Here is a 26554-nt window from a genome sequence, read left to right as displayed (position 1 = left end):
ACATGAATGGCGGCAATCTTCTCCTCCTGTGCCACCATGTTCCTATCTCTACAGCAAATCTTATACAAACAATGAAATCACAATTAGCTCTCCAACATGTACTTGGTTCTTGCAATATATATACATACATTTGCCCTTGATATATTTGGTCTCCCTACCTGATTACATCTTTTCACCTGCCATTTTCTTTGAATCAACTCCTATTCCTCTTTTAACAATTTCTTATGGACTGCCTCCCCCCCCCCTCCCCCTCACGCCACAATCACCATTTTATTCTATCTCCTCCAGGTGTCTTCTTGTGCCTCTCAATCACCCTTCTCCCAGTTTCTCCATAAACTTCTTTCTCACTCATCCTCATTTTATTTATCACTCAATTCCACCAGGAATCTGTGATTGATTTATACATTTTCACTTTTAACCTGCAGATACAAATATTTTACAAACAAGATCATCTCTTGAAAGTTGCTATTTCATTTCAGGTACTCAGTAAACAATTATCTAAAGATAAATACAGAAGTTTGAAGGAAGAAGGTTTCATAATAATAAATTTCACTAAAAAAATCTTACGAAATATTTTTCCATTACTGTCTTTCTTTCGGTATTTCTATTATGTGTTCTCCTTTTAAAGTTTTTCAAATGACCACTCGATGGCACTATTTGATGTGGCTTTAGTACTATTTTAAAATCTGTCATTTCTTATTTTTAAACAAAGGCACTGAGTAGTTTGTTTACAGAAGTACCATTGGTTTACTATTTTCATAAGAACTAATTCAGTGAAAATGTCTCGAATATCTCTCTGTTCACCTTCCAGTAATCAATAAAATTCAAAATAGTCTGTTGACATTTGGTTTGCACGATTTTGTCTCGGCCATGGTTGTGTCACTGAGGAATTTTGTGAAGGTTGATCAAAATCTGTTGTTCCAAAACCATAATGATGCTGTGGTACACATGATTGAAGAGGGTGGTATCTGACTTACTGTGAGATAGAGGCATCCTTAAATTATGGAAAACTGCAGTACATTTGACTTTTCACAAACAGTTAATTGTGAAAAAGAAATGTTCCTAGTGGATTCTGCACAAATGGATCAATACTCAAAACAGGCTTGTGACAACTGGCATTAGGATATGGTCCAAAAATTCAACTGAAGAAACGCAAAATATGTATAACCTGGAAACTAAGCAGCAATAACCTGTTTTAATGTTCCAAGATCAACCAAATCCAACAAAAGCAGTCTCTTCACCAAGAAATTCCAAATATATGATCACCAGTTTCTTTAATTAAAATTACATGTCGTGGCCATTACTATATAGCATTGATAAACAGTTTTACCAGAAGGTTTACAATTATTTGTTACCCACAAGTCATCAATCAAAACAGGAAAAGCAAATGAAAATGATGCATCATTCTTCATCTTGACAATGCCAACTGATACACAATGTTCCAAACAATTTATTACTTGGCTGACAAACACATTAAAATTATTGTGTCATTGTCTGTATTAACTTGATTTATTGGTTATAGACTTCTTTTTGTTCTTTCTATGAAGCAAAAATGTGTGGACAGCAATTATCATCATTGCAAGAAGCTTTCAATCCTTCCAAAACCATGTTTTGAGGTCTCAACAACAAAGTGGGAAAAATGTTTCCAAAATTGATTACAACACATGCAAAGTGTAGAAATTCCACATCTACATCGATACTCCATACGCCACCGTATGATGTGTGGCAGAGGGTACCCTGTAACCTGTTTAAAGGTGTATGTTTTGAGAAATATTAATATTGTGTGCACAAACTTAAAAGTCTGTTCTCATATTTTCATTTCAGACTCTAACATTGAAAGTCACTAAATTCTAAAAAAAAATTTAAAAATTGGTAGAAACATTTCACTGTAATATACTGCTTACCTGTTACTATAGGTCTCCTATTATCCATCATGCTCTTCTCCAATACACATTCTTGAGCCTGAGCCAGTGAAAGATAATACATAAACTGTATAATATCTGCAGCCAGATCCACTCCTGCTGGCTGTGGGAAGCTGTCTTTTAAATGCTAAAAAAAGGAGGGACAATATAATTAATTACATAATATTGTAATGCATTAATTACAGAAGAGGTGTGGGATAGGAAGGGGCAGGGAGAGTGGATAGGGAAGGGGGAAGATGCTTTACTGTTGCTTGTGGGGATGTGCAGGTACGTGGTGCGGACAGGATGGTTGGCTGTTCAGTGCAGCATTTGTATGCAGTTCTTGGTGGAAAGGGGGAGAACAGAGAAGGAGAAAGGAGTGTGCAGGTGTGCAGGGAGGACAGCAAGTTTGTGTAAGGCTGGAGTGAGAGCAGGGAAGGGGACAAATGGAGGTGGGGACTGCAACTGGCGAAGGTCAAGGCCACGGGGTTATAGGTACGACAGACGTGTTATAGGGAACATGTATTTCAGAAAAGCTGGTGTTGGTGGCACAGGATATGAAGTAGTCATTGACACCAGACACACATGTCATGTGGCAAGCTTGGCTACAGGGTGGTGGCCTCGGCCACAGTTTGGCAATGGTCATCATTGCTGTCAGACAGCTTGTTAGTGGTCATGTTCACATAGGATACCACACAGTTTTTTATACCAAGTTGGCAGATCAGGTGACTGTCTTTGATAGGGTATGAGATGTCTGTGACATGACTGGAGTACATGGAAGTAGTAGGATGCATGGGACAGGTCTTTCAGCTAGACGTATTACGGGTATACGAGACATACGGCATGTAGTTGGCATCAAGTGTGGATTAGTGAGGGGTAATAATATTGCCTTGGTTGGGTGGATGACAAAACATCACTGTGGCAGAACTGGAGAGAACAATTCTCCCTTCCGGACACAATATTATTTGACTTTCAAAAGGCATTCGACTCAATTCTGCACTGTCGCTTGCTCCAAAAAGTGTGCGCTTATGGTCTATTCGACGACATATGCAGTTGGATAGAATGTTTTCTCCCCCATGAGCCATGGACCATGCCATTGGTGGGGAGGCTTGCATGCCTCAGCGATACAGATACCTGTACCATAGATGCCACCACAACGGAGGGGTATCTATTGAGAGGCCAGACAAACATGTGGTTCCTGAAGAGGGGCAGCAGCCTTTTCAGTAGTTGCAGGGGCAACAGTCTGGATGATTGACTGATCTGGCCTTGTAACACCAACGAAAATGGCCTTACTGTGCTGGTACTGTGAATGGCTGAAAGCAAGGAGAAACTACAGCCATAATTTTTCCCAAGTGCATGCAGCTTTACTGTATTGTTAAATGATGATGGTGTCCTCTTAGGTAAAATATTCTGGAGATAAAATATTCGAACCTCCAGGCAGGGACTACTCAGGAGGATGTTGTTATCAGGAGAAAGAAAACTGGTGTTCTATGGATCGGAGCGTGTAATGTCAGATCCCTTAATCAGGCAGGTGGGTTAAAAATTTAAAAAGGGAAATGGATAGGTTAAAGTTAGATATAGTGGGAATTATGAAGTTCGGTGGCAGGAGGAACAAGACTTCTGGTCAGGTGAATACAGGGTTATAAATACAAAATCAAATAGGGGTAACGCTGGAGTAGGTTTAATCATGAATAAAAAAATAGGAGTGCGGGTTAGCTACTACAAACAGTATAGTGAATGCATTATTGTGGCCAAGATAGACACGAAGCCCACACCTACCACAGTATTACAAGTTTATATGCCAACTAGCTCTGCAGATTGTAATCTCCCCACGGAAAATTACCCTCTACCACGCAATAATTAATAATGGTCAACCAAATCATCCACATGTATTTACGTTTGAAAAGTATCTGATCAGATTTTCTAGTAATATATGCGCCGACAGCTCGTTGACGCCAAGGTATTTTTCTAGTACGTTTATTCTTTGGAACAACAGAGGTACAGAAATGTATGCTCCATGGTTATTATAGAGAGAGAGAGGAACAGCTTCGGAAGTATCGGTTGGAAGATTGTCGGATTGCTAAAGGAGATTTATTTACTCTTCTTCGCGCTAAAGCGAGCTAGGAAAGTTTGTGCCGCTAGCGTGATAGATAAAGAGAAAGAAAAACCTGTAAAAGAAAATTACATGAGACTTGGAACCAACAGAAAACGGAACATGTACGGAAATGGATTCAATATACAATTTTCCTCAGAAATAAGGTTTGTGACCATTTTATTCTAGAGTGAATGACGAATGAGTTCTCTGTCTGAACCATTGATGATTGTCTGGGCCTTGTAATTAATTGGGAAGTTTCAGCTGTGACGAAGAGAGCCTGCAATCTCTGAGTTTTTTTGAAATCGTCCAAAAAGGCTTCGTCCACATCTGAAATTTTAGATCTGTCGTAAACTGAATGAATTGTTCAAACGATCGATTTTCCCAACTGAATGCAGCGCTTAATAATAATAACAAATGTAAAGATCTTTTCTAGCAAGCCAGCCGCTGAATAACAAGACGAAGGGCTCCACCAGAGATTCTACTAGGCTGATTTCACGTAAATAATATATTTAAACTGTACACAGATAGAGGACAGAGAGAGAGAGAGAGAGAGAGAGAGAGAGAGAGAGAGAGAGAGAGAGAGAGAATCCTCCATTAGCATAATTGTTTCTCTGTCTTTTCACGGAGCAGCCTAACTAGAAAACACGAAGCCCTGACTTTATTGTACCGATTTATGTGTGAGAGGGAAAGAGCGATAAAGGCGACAGATACACTTCTGTACAGACAAAACATTACACCAAGTTAGCAGCAAGCTGCATTCACATAGACTTTCATCATTTACAAAAGCAGAGTAGAATTCATTATAAGATGACAAAGAGATTGATGAAAAGTATGATGAGATAAAAGAAATTATTCAGATAGTAAAGGAAGACGAAAATTTAATAGTATGGGTGACTAAGATTCGATAGTAGGAAAAGGAAGGGAAGGAAATGTAGTAGGTGACTATGGACTGGGGGGTAAGAAATGAAATAGGAAGCTGCCTGGTAGAATTTTGCACAGAGCATAACTTAATCATGGCTAACACTTGGTTCAAGAATCATGAAAGAAGGTTGTATACATGGAAGAGGCTTGGAGATACTGGAAGGTTTCAGATAGATTATATAATGGTAAGAGAGAGATTTAGGAACCAGGTTTTAAACTGTAAGACATTTCCAGGGGCAGATGTGGACTCTGATCACAATCCATTGGTTATGAACTGTAGATTAAAACTGAAGAAACTGAAAAAAGGTGGGAATTTAAGGAGATGGGATCTGGATAAACTGACTAAACCAGAGGTTGTAGAGAGTTTCTGGGAGAGCATAAGGGAATGATTGACAGGAATGGGGGAACGAAATACAGTAGAAGAAGAATGGGTAGCTCTGAGGGATGAAGTAGTGAAGGCAGCAGAGGATCAAGTAAGTAAAATGACGAGGGCTAGTAGAAATCCTTGGGTAACAGAAGAAATAGTGAATTTAATTTATGAAAGGAGAAAATATAAAAATGCAGTAAATGAAGAAGGCAAAAAGGAATACAAACGTCTCAAAAATGAGATCGACAGGAAGTGCAAAATGGCTAAGCAGGGATGGCTGGAGGACAAATGTAAGGAAGTAGAGGCATATCTCACTAGGGGTAAGATACATACTGCCTACAGGAAAATTGAAGAGACCTTTGGAGAAAATAGAACCACTTGCATGAATATGAAGAGCTCAGATGGAAACCCAGTTCTAAGAAAAGAAAGGAAAGCAGAAAGGTGGAAGGAGTATGAGGAGGGTCTATACAAGGGCAATGTTCTTGAGGACAATATTATGGAAATGGAAGAGGATGTAGATGAAGATGACATGGGAGATATGATACTGCGTGAAGAGTTTGACAGATCACTGAAAGACCTAAGGTGAAACAAGGCCCCAGAATAGACAACATTCCATTAAAACTAATGACAGCCTTGAGAGAGCCAGCCCTGACAAAACTCTACCATCTAGTGAGCAAGATGTATGAGACAGGCGAAATACCCTCAGACTTCAAGAAGAATATAATAATTCCAATCCCAAAGAAAGCAGGTGTTGACAGATGTGAAAATTACCGAACTATCAGTTTAATAAGCCACGGCTGCAAAATACTAACGCGAATTCTTTACAGACAAATGGAAAAACTGCTAGAAGCCAACCTTGAGGAAGATCAGTTTGGATTCGGTAGAAATATTGGAACACGTGAGGCAATACTGACCCTACAACTTATATTAGAAAATAGACCAAGGAAAGGCAAACCTACATTTCTAGCATTTGTAGACTTAGAGAAAGCTTTTGACAATGTTGACTGGAATACTCTCTTTCAAATTCTGAAGGTGGCAGGGGTAAAATACAGGGAGCGAAATGCTATTTACAATTTGTACAGAAACCAGATGGCAGTTATAAGTGTCGAGGGGCATGAAAGGGAAGCAGTAGCTGGGAAAAGAGTGGGACAGGGTTGTAGCCTACTGCCGATGTTATTCAGTCTGTATATTGAGAAAGCAGTAAAGGAAACAAAAGGAAAATTTGGAGTAGGTATTAAAACACATGGAGAAGAAATAAAAACTTTGAGGTTCGCCCGATGACATTGTAATTCTGTCAGAGACAGCAAAGGACTTGGAAGAGCAGTTGAATGGAATGGACAGTGTCTTGAAAGGAGGATATAAGATGAACATCAACAAAAGCAAAATGAGGATAATGGAATGTAGTCGAATTAAGTCGGGTGATGCTGAGGGAATTAGATTAGGAAATGAGACACTTAAAGTAGTAAATGAGTTTTGCTATTTGGGGAGCAAAATAACTGATGATGGTCAAAGTAGAGAGGATATAAAATGTAGACTGGCAACGGCAAAGAAAGTGTTTCTGAAGGAGAGAAATTTGTTAACATTGAGTACAGATTTAAGTGTCAGGAAGTCGTTTCTGAAAGTATTTGTACAGCGTGCAACCACGTATGGAAGTGAAACATGGACAATAAATAGTTTGGACAAGAAGAGAATAGGAGCTTTCGAAATGTGGTGCTACAGAAGAATGCTGAAGATTAGATGGGTAAATCACATAACTAATGAGAATGTATTGAATAGAATTGGGGAGAAGAGAAATTTGTGGCACAACTTAACTAGAAGAAGGGATCGGTTGGTAGGGCATGTTCTGAGGCATCAAGAGGTCACCAATTTAGTATTGTAGGGCAGCGTGGAGGGTAAAAATTGTGGAGGGAGACCAAGAGATGAATGCACTAAGCAGATTCAGAAGGATGTAAGTTGCAGTAGGTACTGGGAGATGAAGAAGGTTGCACAGGATAGAGTAGCATGGAGAGCTGCATCAAACCAGTCTCTGGACTGAAGACCACAACAACAACAATAGAAAGTTTTCTAACAGACAGGAAGCAGTATGTCATTCTGAATCGGGAGACTTCAACAGAAGCAAGCGTAACATCAGGTGTGCTCCAGGGCAGCATAATATGTGCACTGCTTTTTATGATTTACATAAATGATCTGGTTGATGGTATTGACAGCAGCATTAGACTGTTTGCCGATGATGCTGTAGTCTACAGAAAAATAGTATCACACAAAAGTTGTGAACAAATCAATGAGGATTTGCAGAAAATAAATGTGTGGTGTAATGACTGGCAGTTATCTCTCAATATTAGTAATTGTAACCTACTGCGTATAACAAAGCGAAAATCCCCATTAATGTATGAGTACAAAATAAATGCCCAGTCTTTGGAAGCAATAACATCCATCAAGTATCTGGGTGTGACTACTCGAAATGATCTCAAATGGAATGATCAGATTTCACAAGTAACGGGTAAGGTGAACTCTAGATTGCAGTTTATTGGTAGAATCCAGAAGTGATGCAGTCCTTCAACAAAGGAAATTGCTTACAATACGTTAGTTTGTCCAGTCTCAGAGTAATGTTCGTCTGTATGGGACCCTTACCAGTTGGGTCTGTTTCAAGAGATTGAGAAGGTCCAAAGAAGAGCGGCAAGATTTGTGATTGGTACATTTTGCCATCGCGAGAGCACTGCAAATCTCATAGAAAGTTTGAAGTGGAACACACTTGCAGATAGACGACATGCTAAACAGAAGGGGCTGCTCACTAAATTCCAAAATTTGATCTTCACCGAGGATGTAGAGCATATATTATTACCACCGACTTTCAGATCACACAATGATCACCATTCAAAGATAAGGGAAATTAGAGGTCATACTGAGGAGTTCAGACAGTCATTTTTACCTTGCGCGATCCGCGAGTGGAACAGTGGGGGGGAAATATGTCTTTGGCGCGAAAAGTGCCCTCTGCCACACACCGCTTGATGGTTAGGGGAATATACATGTAGATGTAGATGTAGATGCAGATGTAAGTGTAGATGTACAAGTAGATATAGAAAGAGAGGCAGTTGAAACCTTGATGGAAAATTTGATTCAGTTGCTCCTGTTCTGAGTGGTGCTGAGTCATGGAGGGGGCACCCTTTTGCTCGTCAGTGAGTATGTGGGAGATGGCAGACTGGGGAGTCATAGCATGGGACTTCTGTTTCTGGAAAAGGTTGGGTAGCGTAATTTCTACCTGTGAATGTCTCAGTGAAGCCCTTGGCAGAAGTACTGCTCGTCACTTCAGACATGATGACCATGAGTGGCTAGACTGTATGGAACAGACCTTCTGGTGTGAAATAGGTGGCAGCTGTCAAAATAGAATATTGTTGGTGATTGGTAAGTCTGACAAGGGCAGTGGCATTGACAGAGCCATCCGTGAGGTGGACGCCGACACTGAGGAAGGTGGCCTGTTGGTATAGTAGGACCAGGTGAAGTGAAGTAAAGTGAAGTTATTGAGGTTCTGGAGAAATATGGGTAGGGTGTCCTTGCCCTCAGTTCGATCATAAAAATAGAATGAAAATATAGGTGTGAGTCCCATATAAATCATTTTCCTAAACTGATCATTTGATTTTCACCTCTCCTCATCACAATGTTTATGTTTGATCCAAGATTCTCCATTATCAATAAAACCCCTTTTTTTATTTCACTGAGAAGAAGACATTATCCCTTTCTCATACTTTTATAAGTAATATTTTAGTGTTGATTCTTTAATTTATGTCTATTGAGCTATATTATCTTCTGGCTTAAACACTGCAGTCTTTTATTATTCCAAGCTGTTACAGAGGAATTTTAATATTTTTGCTACCTTGCTCCAGAAACATCTTGTACATACTGAATGACTGACACTTGGAATCTGCAGTTAACAGAACCTCCGCAGAAGTTATAACCTTACCATGGACATAGTAGAGAACTCTCTGTGAATATTTGGACCCCACCGGAAGCTTTTGATACCTTGGGAAGTTTCAATAGACACATGCATAGCAACAAAAGCATTGCTATAGAACTAGGAAAATCAGGTTTTTAATTTATAAGAAAATTTATGATAAAGTTGAGAAACCATTATTTAATATTTTTTGTGATCGTATTACAATCAAGTAAATGTGGAAAGAGCTTCTGTTCATGTGATATTAGCAGACATGCAACAGAACAAAAGTTGGCCTGAGCACTAGCTATCAAAACTCTGATTCATTCACTTGGAAAAAGAGAGGAACTGATGGAAGAATTGAAGAAATATGGAAATCATCCAGTCTCCAGATCAAAGGAAACACCAACGGGCAGGGATGTCAAAGAAATCTACAACAAAGTAACAAAGAAGGTGTGAAAACCTGACAAATTATCTGTGGCAGAGAGGACAATTCACTAGACAGAGTTTAGAGAAGGATAGATGAGGCAAATGTTGACAGCATTAGCGGGAAATGATAAAAGAAGTAAATAATACAAAAGAAATTACCACTGGGGAAAGCCAACAACAGAAGTTACAAAGTATAAAATAGACCCAAGAGGCACAAATAAATGAAATGAGTCTGGAAGGAAGTAAGTGAGAGTACATAGTATAGATGAAGTAAGGCAATGTAAAGGAATCAGATGAAGAAATTCAAAAGAGGCCTCATTTTCAGGTGATTTTCTGAATCTATCAGAAGTAAGTGGATAGTTAACAGCAGCAGATACTCTAGATGGATTTATAGAATAGGCACAGATTATTCTTCACACACTAACACTTAGTAAAGTTTCTCAGAAATGGACCCACTATTCAAAGGAGTATATAATGAAAAAAATGTCAGCTCTGAAGGAAAGAAGAACAATGATTAAGTTGAGAAGTCATGCCAGCACTTGTGTAAAGATTAGTAAACCATGAGGAGCATAAGAAATTCCTTCTTCATGAGATTATAAACAATTTATTACTAATTTCTCACAATTCTGAAACACAGATTGGAGACAAATAAAATATTTGAAATGCTAAGGCACGCCTCAAACTTTAACTCTCCTTGTGAGGGTGTAACTGGCAATGTTTTTAAATTTATTACATTCATACAGATCCCTTTGTGAAACATGTCTAATCCCATGACATTACAAATATCATAATGAAAAGTCTATTTTAAGAACTCACCAAATAGTGGAGGCGTTGAGTTGTTGATAGGGAAATAAACAAGATTGAATTCTGTAAGCTCCTCCTTTGTTTAAAAGTAAGAGAAAGAGAGAGAGAACGTGCGTACGTACATGTGTGTGTGTGTGTGTGTGTGTGTGTGTGTGTGTGTGTGTGTGTGTCAATACTCTGCCAGTGACCTCCCACTTCACGGAGATCAAAAACCATTCCAAGAAAATATTGAACCATTAGACCTTTCGGTCAATCAGCTTCAGAAACAAATGGAGGCATTTTCATTGGCCATTTCCCCCTCCCACTAATGGTACTCAAATATGAACTGCTTTCCACCAGGAATTTTCTCAGAGTTTATTTCCAAGTGCTGGAGAACACCAGCCATCCTGGGGAAGTCACTCATCCTTGAAGACATTGTAGTCAGCACATAGTATGCGATGTTCTTCTTGTTTTGGGCAACATTTTATTTGCTAATTTTAATGTTGTACAGGGACACTGCAGCTAATAAGGATAACTTACTTTCTTAAGCAGCAGTGTAGCATACTTTAGCAATGAGTAAGAAGCTATTCCCACATTCAGGGCACAGGCATCGGGACTGGCCGCGCAATATGGCACTGAAGTACACCAGTAGCATGAGGAAATAAAACTGGGAGTGAGCTGTGACAGTGGGTCCTACTCGGTGATTCTGAATGGCGGGTACCCACCAACATTTAGGCACAAAACTAAGACATTTTCTTTATCAAATATTCTTTATTAAAAGCCACCTTGAGCACAGTAACTACTAGGGTAAGCCTAAGTCTCTTTGAAGCTTTATTACTACAGTGCTATCATGCAGTGAAGCATTTGTGTAAGGAAAAGAACGACAATTATTAGTCTGCCAACAATCTACAAATAGTTCCAGGGTTGGTTGGTTGGTTGATTTGCAGGGGGGGGGGGGGGGGGGGGAGGGCTAATAGCAAGGTCATTGGTCCCATCAGATTAGGGAAGGATGGGGAAGGAAGTTGGCCATCCCCTTTCAAAAGAACCATCCCAACATTTGCCTAAAACGATTTAGGAAAATCATGCAAAACCTAAATCGGGATGGCCGGATGCGGGTTTGAATCATCATCCTCCAGAATGCAAGTCCATCGTGCTAACCACTGCGCCACCTCGCTCGATAGTTCCGAAGTTATACTAATTGTACAAATGATTTCTGTTGTGCATGAATCTCTTCAGTCAGTGTTAGGCTGCAATCCAGACTTGATGTCTGTGCAAACCATGCTCTCAAGTTTCCATAGTTTTGAAGTTATTTGTGTCTAACTGAGTAACTGTTAACAGTTTTACTCTGTTTGTCAATAGATCCATTGTAATGTCATCCAAGAATTTATGTAAAGCAGATTAGCTATTCACACTTCCACTTGTAGCTACATAGTCGGTATAGAAATGGGGATTAGCAGTCATGTCATTAAAGCAACTATGGTTACAAAAGTTAATAAATCAGTTAAGAAAGCTAGGAGAGTGTTTCTGCTAGAAAGAGAAGATAAGCAGTTGTTAGCATCTCACTTAGACAGTGAACTGACATCACTTAGTTACAGTAATATGGACATAGAGGCATTATGGGCAAAGTTTAAGCAGATTATAAATTGTGGTCTTGAGAATTATGTGCCTAGTCAGTGGATTGAGGACAGAAAATACCCACTATGATTTAATAATGGCATTTGGAAAATGCTGAGGAGGCAGAGGGTGTTGCATTCTTTGTTCAAAAGAGAATGCACAAATGACGACAAGCAAAGCTTAGAAGAGATTCATGAGTCTGTGAAAATACCTATGCACAAAGCATACAACTGCTGCCACCCTCATACTTTAGCAAAAGGTCTGGCAGAGAACCTGAGAAAATTCTGGTCCTATGTAAAACTGCTGAGTTGGTCTAAAGGTTCCATCCAGTCACTTGTTGACCAGTCTGGTGTGGCAGTAGAAGATAGCAAAACAAAAGCCAAAGTTTTAAATTTCACATCCAAGAAATCATTCATGCATAAGAATGATACAAACATACCATCATTTGACCATCGAACAGACTCCTAGGGACAACATAGTAATAAGTGTCCCTGGCATAGAGAAACAATTGAAGGATTGAAAGCAAAGAGTCACCTGGTCTAGATGGAATCCCAATCTAGTTTTTCAAAGAGTACTCTACAGCATTGGCCCCGTAATTAGCTTGCATTTATCATGAACCTCTCACCCAGAAAAGCTCCAAGCAACTGGAAAGAAGTGCAGGTGACTCCTATTTATAAGAAGGATAAAAGAATGGACCCACAGAATTACGTACCAATACACCTAAGATCAGTTTGCTGCAGAATCCTTGAAAATATTCTCAGTTTGAATATAACAAATTTTCTTGAGACTGAGAAGCTGATGTCCACAGATCGACATGGCTTTAGAAAGCATCACTCTTGTGAAACTCTGCTTGCCCTTTTCTCACATGATGTACACAAATGTAAGTTAATGTGGACGAGTAGGTAAAAGAAACCTGTAATACTCGGATACAGCATCAGTAGTGTTCTGCTTGACAGGGTCACTTTGTTTAAATATCTGGTCATAATACTGCAAAGAGATTTGAAATGGAACAAGCACATGAGGATTGTGGTAGGAAAAGTGAATGGTCAACTTCTGTTTCTAGGAAATTGTAGTTTGTCTGTAAAAGAAACTATGTATAGGAGGCTAGTATGCTCTGTACTTGAACACTGCTTGAGTGTTTGGGATCCATAACATGTCGGATTAAAGGAAGACTTTGAAGCAATTCAGAGGCGGGCTGTTAGATTTATTACTGGTAAGTTCAAACAACATGGAAGTATTATGGAGATGCTTTGCAAACTCAAATGGGAATCCCTGGAGGAGGTATTTTCTTTTCAAAGAACACTATTGAGAAAATCTAGAGAACTGGCATTTGAAGCTGACTGCATAACAATGTTGTTGCCTTCAACATACATTGCGAGTAAGGACCACGAGAAAGATACGATAAATTAGTGCTCATACGGAAACAGTAATTTTCCCCCATTCTATTTGCAAGTGAACAGAAAAGAAAATAACTATTAATGGTACAGGGCACTGTCCGCCACATGCTGTAAGGTGAGTTTCAGAATACCAATGTAGACGTAGATGCAGGTAGACTGTATGCATCTCTGAACGAATTCAGTGTGCTACAAGAATTGCTTCAAGGGACTACACCAGCAAAAACAAGACACAGAAAAGGTAGTGAGGAATTCTAAATAATGACTCACTAAGTTGATGCAAGAAAAGCTTAACTTAAATTTTGCAGTCTCATGTGGAAAGCAACAACTAGTTGTACTGTATGTCACCTATCCTACTTTCTACCAACTCATGACTAGATTGAAATTTGTGGAGTTTTAGTACCATGGGGTGGAGCTGGGTGTGTGTGCTTTTAGCAGGATTAAGGGAAGACTGGCCCATTCTCCCCAGGCAGGACAAAAGTTTCCTTTCCTGGATCCCAGAAACTGACCCTAGCAAACCCGACAGCCACCAAGCAAGCGCACTCATGCGGCTAGAAAATGATATGTTACTCATATACTCTAGCTCTTAAGGATGATTTGTCCAAAAGCTATCAAAATCTTGTTAATTTGCCTATCAGTGACTCAGGACCTCAATTATTTCATGACGTGTTACTTTTACTCCTTAAATCACAATATTTTTTGTTATACATACATATTAAGTCCAGTATTTTATGCAAAAGCCTAAGAAGTCTGTCTATTAGAAACACAACACAGCAGTCATAATAAGCACAACTGAAAGGCAAAGTTATGCATATATCACATTATCTACGAGGGTGGTTTGAAAAGTTCTTGGAATGGAATAGAAAAAAAGTAGTTACATCACTGAAACATTTTTTATTTTTCAATGTAGTCTCCTTGTAGATTAATGCACTTCATCCAACAATGTTCCAGTGCCTTGATCCCATCTCGAAAATGAGTTTCCTCCAGGCCTGCAAAATAGCTGCCAACTCCGGCTATCAGTTCTTCGTTTGAAGTGAATCTTTGTCCACCAAGAAAAATTTTCAGTTTTGGGAAGACATGGAAGTCTCAAGGAGCAGTATCAGGTGAATAAGGTGGGTGTGGCAACAATTCATACCATAGTTCATGTAATTTTGCCATAGCGACAGCACTGGTGTGGGCATGCACTGTCTTGTCGCAGCACCCATCTTGAAGGTAATTTTTTCATTTTTAATTCTTCAGTTAAAATGTGAAACATCATTTCAGATGACATCTGGCAAGCTTGATAAACTTCACACACTTTCAATTGGTGATCTTCCATGAGCATTTTGTGCACTTTTGCAATGATTTCTGGAGTAGTGACACATCTTGGGCGACCACTACGCTGATCATCATCTAAGCTCTTCCAACCAAATTTAAATTCATTTGTCCACTTGGCAACAGTTGAATATGAAGGAGAAGATTCCCCCAGTGTATTCTGGAAATTGGCATGAATGTCCTTCGCTTTCATACCTTTCTTTATGAAGAGCTTAGTCACTGCTTAAATCTCGATTACTTCCAACTTCACGAATCACTACACGGGAACAACAACAGAGCCACATCACCAGCACAGCTCTCTTCCAAGAGCACTGACATGGCATGTGTTTACAGCTTACAGACCAATGAATCACACATGAACAACTTCTTGTGCTAGCGCTGACCTCTCGTGGTGATTCCAAGAACTTTTCAAACCACCCTCATACATGAAGTGTATCATTAATAAATTATGAGACAGAATTGGTGACATTTGAGAGGAGAAATGTCCAGAACATTTTGTATTTTGAAGGTAAGTCTGTCCAGTGATTCTGTCTCATATTTTATTAGTTTTCTCAACTGAATATTCCTTTGATACAATTAAATGATAATACTGTGCAAGAAAAATTACAGTACAAATATTTACCTCAAATGCCCCAGCTGCATACTGAAAATGGGCACAGGACATTTTTATACCATCAGCTGATACTCTGGTATCCAAGGCACCTAACTGTGTGTGTAATGCTCCCATATTGTAGAGGATGCATAAAATTTCATACCGAATATCAGCTATAGTATGAACCATACTTCCATACACATTTCTCCTGAAAGAGCAGCATTTCAAAAATACAAGAATAATATGAGACTGGTAGTAAATCAAGTTACACCACGTAGTTACATGAAACGGAGTAAAGAAATAAATAAAAAATATTAGATACACAAAGAATGTGAAGTTTGAAACTCAAAATGAAACTAAGAGAATAACGAATATTCAAGACTATATAGTCAGACAATGCATTGATTCTTATAAAGCCAGAGGAGCCTTACAGTTAAATAAGACGGTAAAATGGACCCAGTCATTTACCAAACCAAGAGGAGCTACTCCTTCCAGCCAGAAAGGTATAATATGCCTGCACAAAATGTTCGTACAAATGGTAAGGGAGTATTCTGCACAAATAAGTCAATTTTACAGCTGAGTTTTGGTAACCAACTTCAAAAACACCATTATGGTTCTTTGGTTTATGCTCAAATAAAAAATACATGGACAAAACAGAAGTGCTTTTTTTGGTTAATGTGATGGATGGGCAGAGTGTGACTCCGTATCTTCTGTCTCATTTATAAGAGTGTGATTCTGCATCTTCTGTCTCATTTACAAATTAAATCAAAATATGTAAAATTCTTTATGTTATTAATTAAGTAATTATGAGGTTCAGTGGATAGCATACATACCAAACAAACTTAAAATGGAATGTCATTTAAGTTCCTAGTCAATGGGTGATTAACCCTTAAATATGTGAACCCATTAAGAGTGTACAACGTAATTCTTCTCATAATACAGTTCCTTCCAAAGTATCTGCATTTTACTCTTGCAGATAATGCACTGTTAGCTGCATTAGGCAGAAGACCTGCTTTGTTAATGCTGCACATTTTGCTGATTTTGACTGAGATAAACTCACCGCACAGTGTTCTTCTTTGGCACACCAGTGTAGAAGTGTGCACAGAAATGGCTAAGTGAAAAATCCATGCAATATACACATTTATTTAAATCTGAAAAGCAACTTCAGAATTTTCCTTTGTGTAAGACCACCTGTACAAGATTCGTATGCCGCTTTGAAGTTCTATATTCACATATTTTACTGTTAGTGTCGCTTCTGCATAATCTTTCATTGATTGTGTCAATACCCAAATGCATTGTGATATATTGTGAAATACTGAACATTCACAAGTGTCACGATAAACTCTTACTTTTATCATCGATTGTAGGCTTGAAGTTATTTGTACTCTTTTAAAATTTTTGAGAATGGGAGGCCTATCCTCGTCAAAACAATTGTTCTCTAATTTCATTGTACAATTACATGAGAAACAGGTTATTCTGAGAATTTTCAGACACACACGAAATTTTTGTAAGTAACAGCTACGAAAGTTTCGGATACATAAATTGTTTTGAAGTAAATCAGTGTTTGTAGTTCACAGTTCTGCCACAGAATACACCAATCCTGAATTTCATTGTATATCAACACACATAAACATGGGTATTTGAGAATTTTCAGTAGCTACTATTGTCCTTTACATAATCTATGAGCAATCTGTAGTAAATCAGCATTTGTGATATAGTTACTGTAGCAAATATTCCAACTAACATATCATGTTACATCCTTAGAGGAGTAGCCCTGTATGTTATCTGCACTTATCGTAAATTGACTCTTTTTTCAATTTTGCTAACAACTAATATTAACCTCAAAGCATTCTAGCAAACTAGTAATTTTTAACAACGGTTTTTGTGTTGCATTAATTGAGTCTCATTTTGTATATTTGCTTAATTTCTTATAGGGAATTAGCAACTTTTTAGCTCAACAGATTAAAAGATAATCAGCATGCTTAACTTAAAGTTACTTGTTCACAGCCTTGGAATGTACTGTAGCAGCCAAAATACAGCCCCACTGTGAATGCTCTTCTCAAACACAGGATGATTTGGTTGATATTCATAAGCAGCTGGAAGCTGCCCTGTCTACGTTCCAACTGCTGCTGTAATCAGCGTGGTGGAAGAGCTCCCAAGAGTGTGATATCAGTACCAGAGGTACCTCAAGTACTATCCTCTCCTGTGGATCCTGTCTCTTCTGCAGAAAGTACAGGATCTGTCATCACTAGTCCAGTTGACTGTGGGTGGTGTGTCAACAGTAGATCTAGGCATCCCACGCAGGGTGGAGAGATACCAGGGAGGACTCAGTGTTTTGTACTGATTCCCCTAAACAACAAGTTTAAGGTGCTGTCTTTCACTGAAACTGAAACTGAAACTGAGCCAATGGGACTCATTTCACCTGTTTTGGGGAAACCAGTTCGTCCGGTGTCAAGAGTAAGCAAATGCCAAAGGGCATTAATTGTTGGCAGTTTAAAAGTATGGTAAATTATGGCACCCCTTAGGGAAATGGCAGCAACAGACAGGAAAGAACACTAGGTGCACTAAGTGTGTATGTTGAAGAGGCTATTCCAGCAGCCACTGAGGGAACAGGGTGTAACCAACTGCAGATTGTGGCGCACGTTGGAACAAATGATGCCTGTTGTCTAGGCTCTGAGGTCACTCTTGGGTCATTCTAGCAACTTTCAGAGAGGGATGATAATACCAGCCTTACACATGGAGTTTCAATTAAGTTTACAATTTGCAGTATTGCCCCCCAGAACTGATCATGGCCCTTTTGTTCTGAGTCGTGTGGAGGGACCAAACCAGAGACTTTGAAAGTTCTATGAAAGCTTGGCTGTGACTTCCTGGACTTTCCCGATAGGGTTGAGAACTGTAGGGTCCGCCTAAATAGGTCAGGTGTGCACTACACGTCAGAGGCCCAGAACTATCAGTGAAAGAGCAAAATAAATATCCCTCCCCCCCCCCACCCCCCTGCAGGTGGGAGTATTAAAAGCCTAGAGGTTAACTGCGGAAGCATTAGCAAAAATGTGCCAGAGTTTGAAGCACTCCTGAAAAGCAGTGAGGCCCGCATAATTCTTGGTGCTGAAAGCTGGTTGAAACCTGAAACCGATAGTAGTGAGATTTTCTTGGGAAAATTTAAGTGTATATCAAAAGGATAGGCAAATGGGAAGTGGAGGTGGTGTTTTTGTTGCAGTAGACAAGAAACTCAAATCCACTGAGATAGAAATTGAAGATACATGTGAGATTATTTGGACAAGACTCAGTATCAGGGGTGGGCATAAAATGATAATCAGATCCTTCTATCGCTCACCAGACTCATTTCCTGTCATAACTGAAAACTTTATAGAAAACCTCAGTTCATTTGTATGTAAATTCCCCGATCAAACTGTAATCATTATTGGAGACTTCAATCATCAAACTATAAATTGGAAAATTACAGTATTGTAAGTTGTGGGTGTGATAAGGCATCCTGTGAAACATTGATAAATACCTTCTCTGAAAACTACCTAGAACAGATAGTTTGGAACCCCACTCATGATGGAAATATATTGAATCTAATGCCAACAAATACACCTGACCTCTTTGAGGATGTTCACATCGAAACTGGTACCAGTGACCATAACACGATTGTCACAAAAATGATTACCAAAGTACAAAGAACAACTAAAACAAACAGAAAGATACATATATGTTCAGTAAATTGGATAAAAAATCAGTAGTGTCATATCTTAACGAGGAACTTGAAACTTTCAGCACAGGGAAGGAGCATGTACAGAAACTATGGCTCAAGTTCAAAAGAATGGTTGACTATGTACTGGATAGATATTTACCCAGTAGAACAGTTCATAATGGAAGGGAACCTTCAAGGTATACAGTCACTGTAAAGGAACTTCTAAAGAAACAGAGACTACTACACAACAGGTGTAAAACAAAGCATAGGCTATGGATAGAGAGACACTGAATGAAACGTCTTTGGCAGTCAAGAGAATAATGCATGATGTTTTCAAAGACTACTGTAGCAGAATATTGCCAAATGACATTTCACAAAATCCAAAGAAATTCTAATCGTATGTAAAGGCTATTAGTGGCACCAATGTCAGTGTTCAGTCCCAAGCGAATGAGACAGGAAGTGATATTGAGGGTAGCAATGCAAAAGTTGAAACACACAATTTTCAGATATTCCTTTACAAATGAAAACCTGTGAGAATGGCTCCAATTTAATCCTCATACCACTGAAAAGGTGAACAAAATAAGTATTAATGTCAGTGGTGTAGAGAAACAGCTGAAATTGTTAAAATTGTACAAAGCTCCAGAGTTGTTGGAACCCCTGTCAGATTTTATACTGAATTTGCAACTGAGTTAGCCCCTCTTCTATCTATAATCTACTGTAGATCTCTCAAACAAAAAACTGTGGCCAGGTATAGGAAAAAAGCACAGATCAAACCCACCTACAAGAAGAGTAGTGGAAGTGATCCACAAAACTACCATCCAGAATCCTTGCATTGATCTGCTGTAGAATCTTAGAACATATTTTGAGCTCAAACATAATAAGGTATCTTGAACAGAATGACCTCCTCAATGCCAACCAGCATGGATTCCAAAACCATCAATCATGTGAAATCTAACTCACACTTCTCTCACATGACACACTGAAAGCTTTGGATATAGAAAGTCAGGTAGATCCCGTATATCATGCTTTCTGAAAAGCATTTCACTCAGTACCACACCAAAGCTTATTTTCAAAAGTATGATCATGTGAGGTATCAACTGAAATTTGTGGATGGATTGAGTTCTTTATGGTAGGGAGGATACAGACTCTTATTTTGGACAGAGAGTGATCGTCAGATGAAGAAGTAACTTCAGATGTGTCCCAGGGAAGTGTGATGGAACCCTTGCTGTTCATGTTGTATATTAATGACCTTGCAGACAATATTAACAGTAACCTCATACTTCTTGCAGATGATGCAGTTACCTATAATGAAGTACTATCTGAAAGAATCTGCATATATATTCGGTCAGATCTTGATACGATTTCAAAGTGGTGCAAAGTTTTGGTAACTTGCTTTAAATGATCAGAAATGCAAAATTTTGCTCTTCACAAAATGAAAAAAAGAAGTATTATATGAGTATAATATCAATGAGACACTGCTGGAATCGTCCAACTCATAATAATACTTGAGTGTAACACTTTGTAGGGATATGAAGTGAAATGATCACATAGGCTCAGTCACAGGTAAAGCAAGTGGTAGACTTCAGTTTACTGGTAGAACACTGGGGAACTGCAATCAGTCTACACAGGAGACTGCTTACAAAATCACTCGTGCAACCGGTTCTAAAATATTACTCAAGTGTTTGGGGCCTGTACCAAATAGGACTAAACAAGTGATATTGAACACATACAGTGAAGGGCAGCACAAATGGTCACAGGTTTGTTTGATCCATGGGAGAGTGTCACAGCTGGAGGACTCTTGAAGATAGATGTAAACAATTTGGAGAAAGTCTGTTAACAAAGTTTCAAGAACCAACTTTAAATGGTTACTCTAGGAATAAACTACAATCCCCTACCTACCAGTCACATACAAATTGTCAGGATAAGATCAGATTAATTAGTGCAATGCACACAGAGTCATTCAAACAATCGTTCTTCCCACACTCCATACATGAACGGAATGGAAGAAAACCCTTGTAACTGGTACAATGTTATGTACCATCCGTCTGCACCTCACGGTGATTTGCAGAGTATATAGATGTAGTATTTTGTTAGTTATCTGAACATTGCCATGACAGATTTTTGACAATAGTTAATCATTTCTTTCTATTACAGCATCTCTGGCTTACAAGTTCTGGAATGGTAGAACTAAGCTGCAACTCTCACACCACCGTTTCATGTACAAATGCTTTTGTTCATGTTCCACTTTTATGCAGTTTGACTAGTTTTTTTGATATTTCCTAGACTATTTTTCTGTGTCCATTTCATCCCCCTTTGTCAAATCGTAGCATCTTGGATTTTCAAAGGCACTTTATGCCACCACAAATGCTATTATAGCAACCACAATTGTCTTTTCTCTTTTCATTGTCAAGTGTGATATCAAAATTGCTTCTCTGGTATATTTAACTTTTCTGAAAGGAAACTAATTTTCGATCAGCACAATTTCCACTTTTTGTTTCAACTCTTCTGTATATTATGAATGATGTAGGGTAGTGGTATGACACTGGATTCACATTCGGGAGGACCGCATTTCAAATCCCTGCCAGGCCATCCATATTTAGGTTTTCTGTGAGTTCACTAAATCACTTAAGGCTAGTGCCAGAATGGTTTCTCTGAAAGGGCACAGCCAATTTCCCTCCCAATCATAGTTTGTACTCTTTCTTTAATGATATCTTTGTTTATGGGACATTAATTGCTATCTTTTTTCTTTCTATCTTTTCTATATTTTTCTTCTAAGGTTACAAGTTTGCAATGTCCAAATGATTGTCCAAAATTTGCAAAAGTCTCACAGTAATATGAATTAATAAAATGTTCACAAGCTTCAATTATCAGGTAGTTAAATTTTTATGAGTAGTCCACAGCAGTTGTCATTTGGTAACTAACTGCCATATGGCTAATGGTCTCATCCTCCATATTTTCAGAAGAAATACAACAGCTCACAAGATCTGTGAGGACTGGAGCAGGACTAAGAAACCCATACCTTCCGACTGTGGACACTATTATGTCAGGCTAACAATGCGCCCTACTGATCCTCACTAGATAAAAAAAGAGAGGTGTTGTGGTCTCCTCCATATAGATACATCAGATGTGACATAACATATTTAAGAAAAAGGGCATGTAATTGTTTCAATTACAGCTATGTGATCAAACTGATAATTTTTTTCCTCGGATAGTATGATATAAGAAGTGATCAAATCAGAATGCATAAGAATATAATAAATAAAATTAGTGGCTGGGCACACTGCTTCAGACCTGCTTACTACAAGTATTAATGGGAATGGTGGACGATAATGTAACACTACCTCGTATGGAGGTGAACTGAGCTCGACTGACATCACAGTTAGCAGCAGAACTGTATAAAGCTGAGGACATCAATGATGATCACAGAATATTTTGCTGAAAGCTCATGGAAATTTAATTGCTTGATACACCTATAAGCTTCAGAATACATTGGAGATATCAATATGAAAGACAAAGAAAACACACACACACGCGCGCGCACGCACACACACACACACACACACACACACACACACACACACACACACACACACACACACGTACACCTGTGCCCTTACACTGTGCTGTACCGGCTGGACACAGAATGCTGGACTGCATCCTGGCAGGTGGACTGGGGTGGGGCAGGGATTGTGCTGGGTTGGGTGGATAGAGGGAGAGAGAAGTGGGAGGCTGGAAGGGGGGTTGAGAATGGATAGCTAGCACAGCTCAGAGGGAGGCAGCACATTTGCTGGCTAGGAATGTGGGAGGGGTGGGTGGCAAGTGTACAGGCTAGGCAAGTGATACATGGATACCAGGGCCAGTATGATGCAGCACATGGTGAAAGTGAGGTAAAGGTGTGTACTGGGAGAAGACAAGGAAGATGAAATCTTTGGACAGAGGGTGTAGGGATGATGGGTTAAACGAGGCTGAGGCCTGAAGTGTTACCGGAGCACAGGACTTGTTGCAAGGTTGGTTGGTTGATTCAGGGGAGGGGACCAAACAGTGAGGTCATCAGTCCCATCGGAGTAGGGAAGGATGGGGAAGAAAATTGGCTGTGCCCTTTCAAAGGAACCATCCCGGCATTTGCCTGAACCAATTTTGGGAAATCACGGAAAACCTAAATCACTATGGCTGGACATGGGTTTGAACCGTCAACCTCCAGGATGCTAGTCTAGTGTACTAACCACTGTGCCACCTCACTCGGTAGTGTTGCAAGGTTAATTCCCATCTATGTAGTTCAGAAAAGCTTGTTCTGGAGGAAAGCATCCAGATGGCCTGGGTTGCAAAGCTGCCACTGAACGTGATCAACTTATGCTCAGCAGCACATTGTGGCACTGGTTGGTCAACTTTGTTCTTAGGCACAGTTTGGCAGTCGCCATTCATTCTGGTGAGCAGCTGATTAGTTATACTGAAATAAAAAGTTGTGCAGTGATTGCAGCAGAGTTGATAAATGACATGGCTGCTTCCACAAGTGGCCCTGCCTCTTTTGGGACAGGATAAGCCAGTGACAGGCCTGGAGTAGGAAATACTGGGTGGATGGAGAAGGAGGAAGAGGAGATTAGGGTTTAACATCCCGTCGACAATGAGTTCATTATAAATGGAGCACAAGCTCGAATTAGGGAAGGATGTGGAAGGAAACCAGCCATGCCCTTTCAATGGAACCATCCCAGCATTTGCCTGAAATGATTCACAGAAATTATGGAAAACCTAAATCAGGATGGTCAGGGGGAGGGGGAGGGGGGGGGGGGGGGGAGGGAAACGTATTGCACTTGGTTCTTTCACAGGGATATGATCCTTAATGTATGCCACTGGGTGGGGGTTTGGCATAGGGATCGATGATGATGATGATGTGTAGGTTGTGTGAGTAATGGAATACCACTTTAAGGAGGGTTGGAAAGGATGTTGAGGAGGACATCTCTCATTTTGAGGCATGATGATAGATAATCAAAGCTCTGACGAAGGATATGGTTCAATTTTTTCAGTCCAGAGGAATATTTGGTGATGAGAGGGGGGGAGGGGGGGGGGCTCCTTTGTAGCTGATTCTAGGGGGTTGTGGGATGATAAGGGATGTGCGAGAATATGACATGGAAAATCTGTTTGTGTATTAGGTTTGTGGCATAATGAATATCTGTGTAAGCCCTTGTGAGGCTTTCACCACACCAGGCAAGGGAATTCTCAACACTCCTGTTACACTGTCCATTGGTGCTACACTGTATGGCAGTGATTTTCTGGTGTGAAATGGGTGACAGCTGTCAGAACTCGAGTACTGTTGGTGGTTAGAGGGCTTAAAATGGACTGAAGTGTGTATGAAGCCATGAGAGATGTGGAGGTGAACATCCAGGAAAGTGGTATGTTGGGCTGAGGAGCACAAGGTGAAGAAGATGTGTGAGAAGCTGTTGAGGTTGTGGAGAAATGACGATAGAGTGTCTTGGCCATGAGTGCATATCATGAAGATATCATTAATGAATCTGAACCAGACAAGGGGTTTCAGTTTTTGGGAGGTTACAAAGGTTTTCTCTAGCTGTCCCACAAAAGGTTTGGCATAGGAGGGTGCCAAGCAGCTGCCAATGGCTGTGCCATGGATTTGTTTATATGAGTATACCTTCCCCTCAAAGGAGAAGTAAATGTATGAGAGAATATAGTTAGTAACATGTATTAGGAATGAGATAGAGGGTTTGGAGGCTTAAGGATTTTGGGAGAGGAAGTACTCAATAGTGGCAAAGCCAATGGAGAGGCATCAAAAGTGATGAGTAGGATCCAGGAAGTAAAGTGGAGGGGATGGTGGAGAATTGGTGAAGTAAATGGTTAGTATCAAACAATGGAAAATCCAGGATGGAATGTAACAAGCTGTGTGTGAAAGCTGCATTTGCATGTGTGTGTGTGGGTGTGTGTGTGTGTGTATGTGTGTGTGTGTGTGTGTGTGTGTGTGTGTGTGTGGGTGGGTGGGTGGGTGGGTGGATGGGTGTGTGTGTGTGTGTGGGAGGGTGTGTGGGTGTGTGGGTGGGCACACATGCACACGTCGCACTTGTGTGTGTGTGTGTGTGTGTGTGTGTGTGTGTGTGTGTGTGGGCACACACACACACACATATGTGTGTCTATTGTTGATTGTTGATGAAGGCCAATGGCTGAAAGATTTAGTTGTGAGAGTCTCTTTGTTGTACCTATCTGTGACTCAGCATCTCCGCCAAATGGTTAGCATCTTTGATGTGATAGCACAGGCTTCAGGCAATTGGTTGGATGTGTTGGTCAATAAGAGAGGAAATTCTTTCAGTGGTAGCACAATAACCAGCTACTTTGCATCCAGCAATATTGGGTTTGTGAATTTTGGGGAGCATGTAGAAGGTGAGTATGTGCGATGTTAGGGTGTAGAGCAAGATGGTCTCAGGGGAGAGATTCTGGGACATGTCTAATGATTTCATTAGATTGGAAATACAATGGACTTCTATGATGGGATCACTGTGGCAGAGCAATTGATGGAAGCCTTCTGTTGTGTAGTCACTGTGATTCATCACAATAATAGTGACCATCTGCAGGAAGGATGATAAGGTCAGGATATGCTTTGCGGTTTTTAATGCTATTGTTACTCTGCAATCCTAGTTAGATATGCCATGTCTCCAAAATTGAAAACCTTGACCTCCAACACCTTGAAGAGCATTCCAGACATCACATTTATAAATTCTCAAACCTGTTGACATCCTACTCCCACCTTGGAGCACAACTACCCGTCAACACATATGCTACCCACAGTGAACCCCCTCACCATCCCCTCATAGCACCCAGACCCAGCCTAGCTGACATTTTCAATTTGTCACATTCTATAAAAATCCCGCCCAACACTCCATGAAATTTGGAGCACATACAGGCCCATAACACTGTTGTTAACATTTCCATTATAAACAGCAATACTACAAAAGTTTCATCTCTATCCAAACGTCTACCCTCAGCCCTACACTCTAGTTAATCATGTTGAGCTTTTCGAAGATCTACTCTCCTTCTTCCAAACCATACAATGAAAACAATTCTTTGCTATCAATCACACGACCTGAATCAAATCTATTCCCAACATTGAATCTTGCCTTTCCCAGTTCATACCAATTTGACCCTACCCCCCATCCCACCTAACAACCCCCAGGTCATCTTCCAGGAATTCTTTATCTCCAACTTGGCCTCACTATCTTTCTTTATGAGCTGGACTTGGTCAGGATGGGAAGATGAGTGGGAAGAGAGGCATCCAGTGGTGTTAGGAGAAAACCTTTACAAAACAAAAGACTGTTTCTAGTCACCAGAAGGGGTTTTATTTCTCCAAAAGCCTATGCCTAAGGGGTACACTAAATTCTAACTCACTACAGCAACAGGAGGCTGCTGTAGTTAAATTGAGAGGCTTTGCACCCTCAATGGGAGGATCTAGTGGACATGTCCAGTTGCGGACCAAGTTGGCAGGCAAAAGAGTGTTCTCAATACTGATGCATTCTCATCAACCTGT

The 26554-nt window shown here is 39.9% G+C and overlaps 1 protein-coding gene across 1 annotated transcript in view; it reads right to left on the bottom strand.

The window, feature by feature from the left end:
- LOC124613137 (tyrosine-protein phosphatase non-receptor type 23-like) overlaps nucleotides 1-26554 on the bottom strand; it is a 162068-nt gene that overhangs the window by 65189 nt on the left and 70325 nt on the right. The window contains exons 3-4 of the mRNA XM_047141754.1: nucleotides 15369-15546; nucleotides 1905-2049 (exon numbers count right to left, since the gene is read on the bottom strand). Coding sequence (XP_046997710.1) covers nucleotides 1905-2049; nucleotides 15369-15546 — 323 coding nt within the window. The remainder of the gene's footprint in view (nucleotides 1-1904; nucleotides 2050-15368; nucleotides 15547-26554) is intronic.

The sequence above is a fragment of the Schistocerca americana genome, chromosome 4 (assembly GCF_021461395.2).
Source record: "Schistocerca americana isolate TAMUIC-IGC-003095 chromosome 4, iqSchAmer2.1, whole genome shotgun sequence".
Lineage (NCBI taxonomy): Eukaryota > Metazoa > Arthropoda > Insecta > Orthoptera > Acrididae > Schistocerca > Schistocerca americana.
Note: the sequence above shows the minus strand (reverse complement) of the source record. Positions and strands in the feature narration are given on the sequence as shown.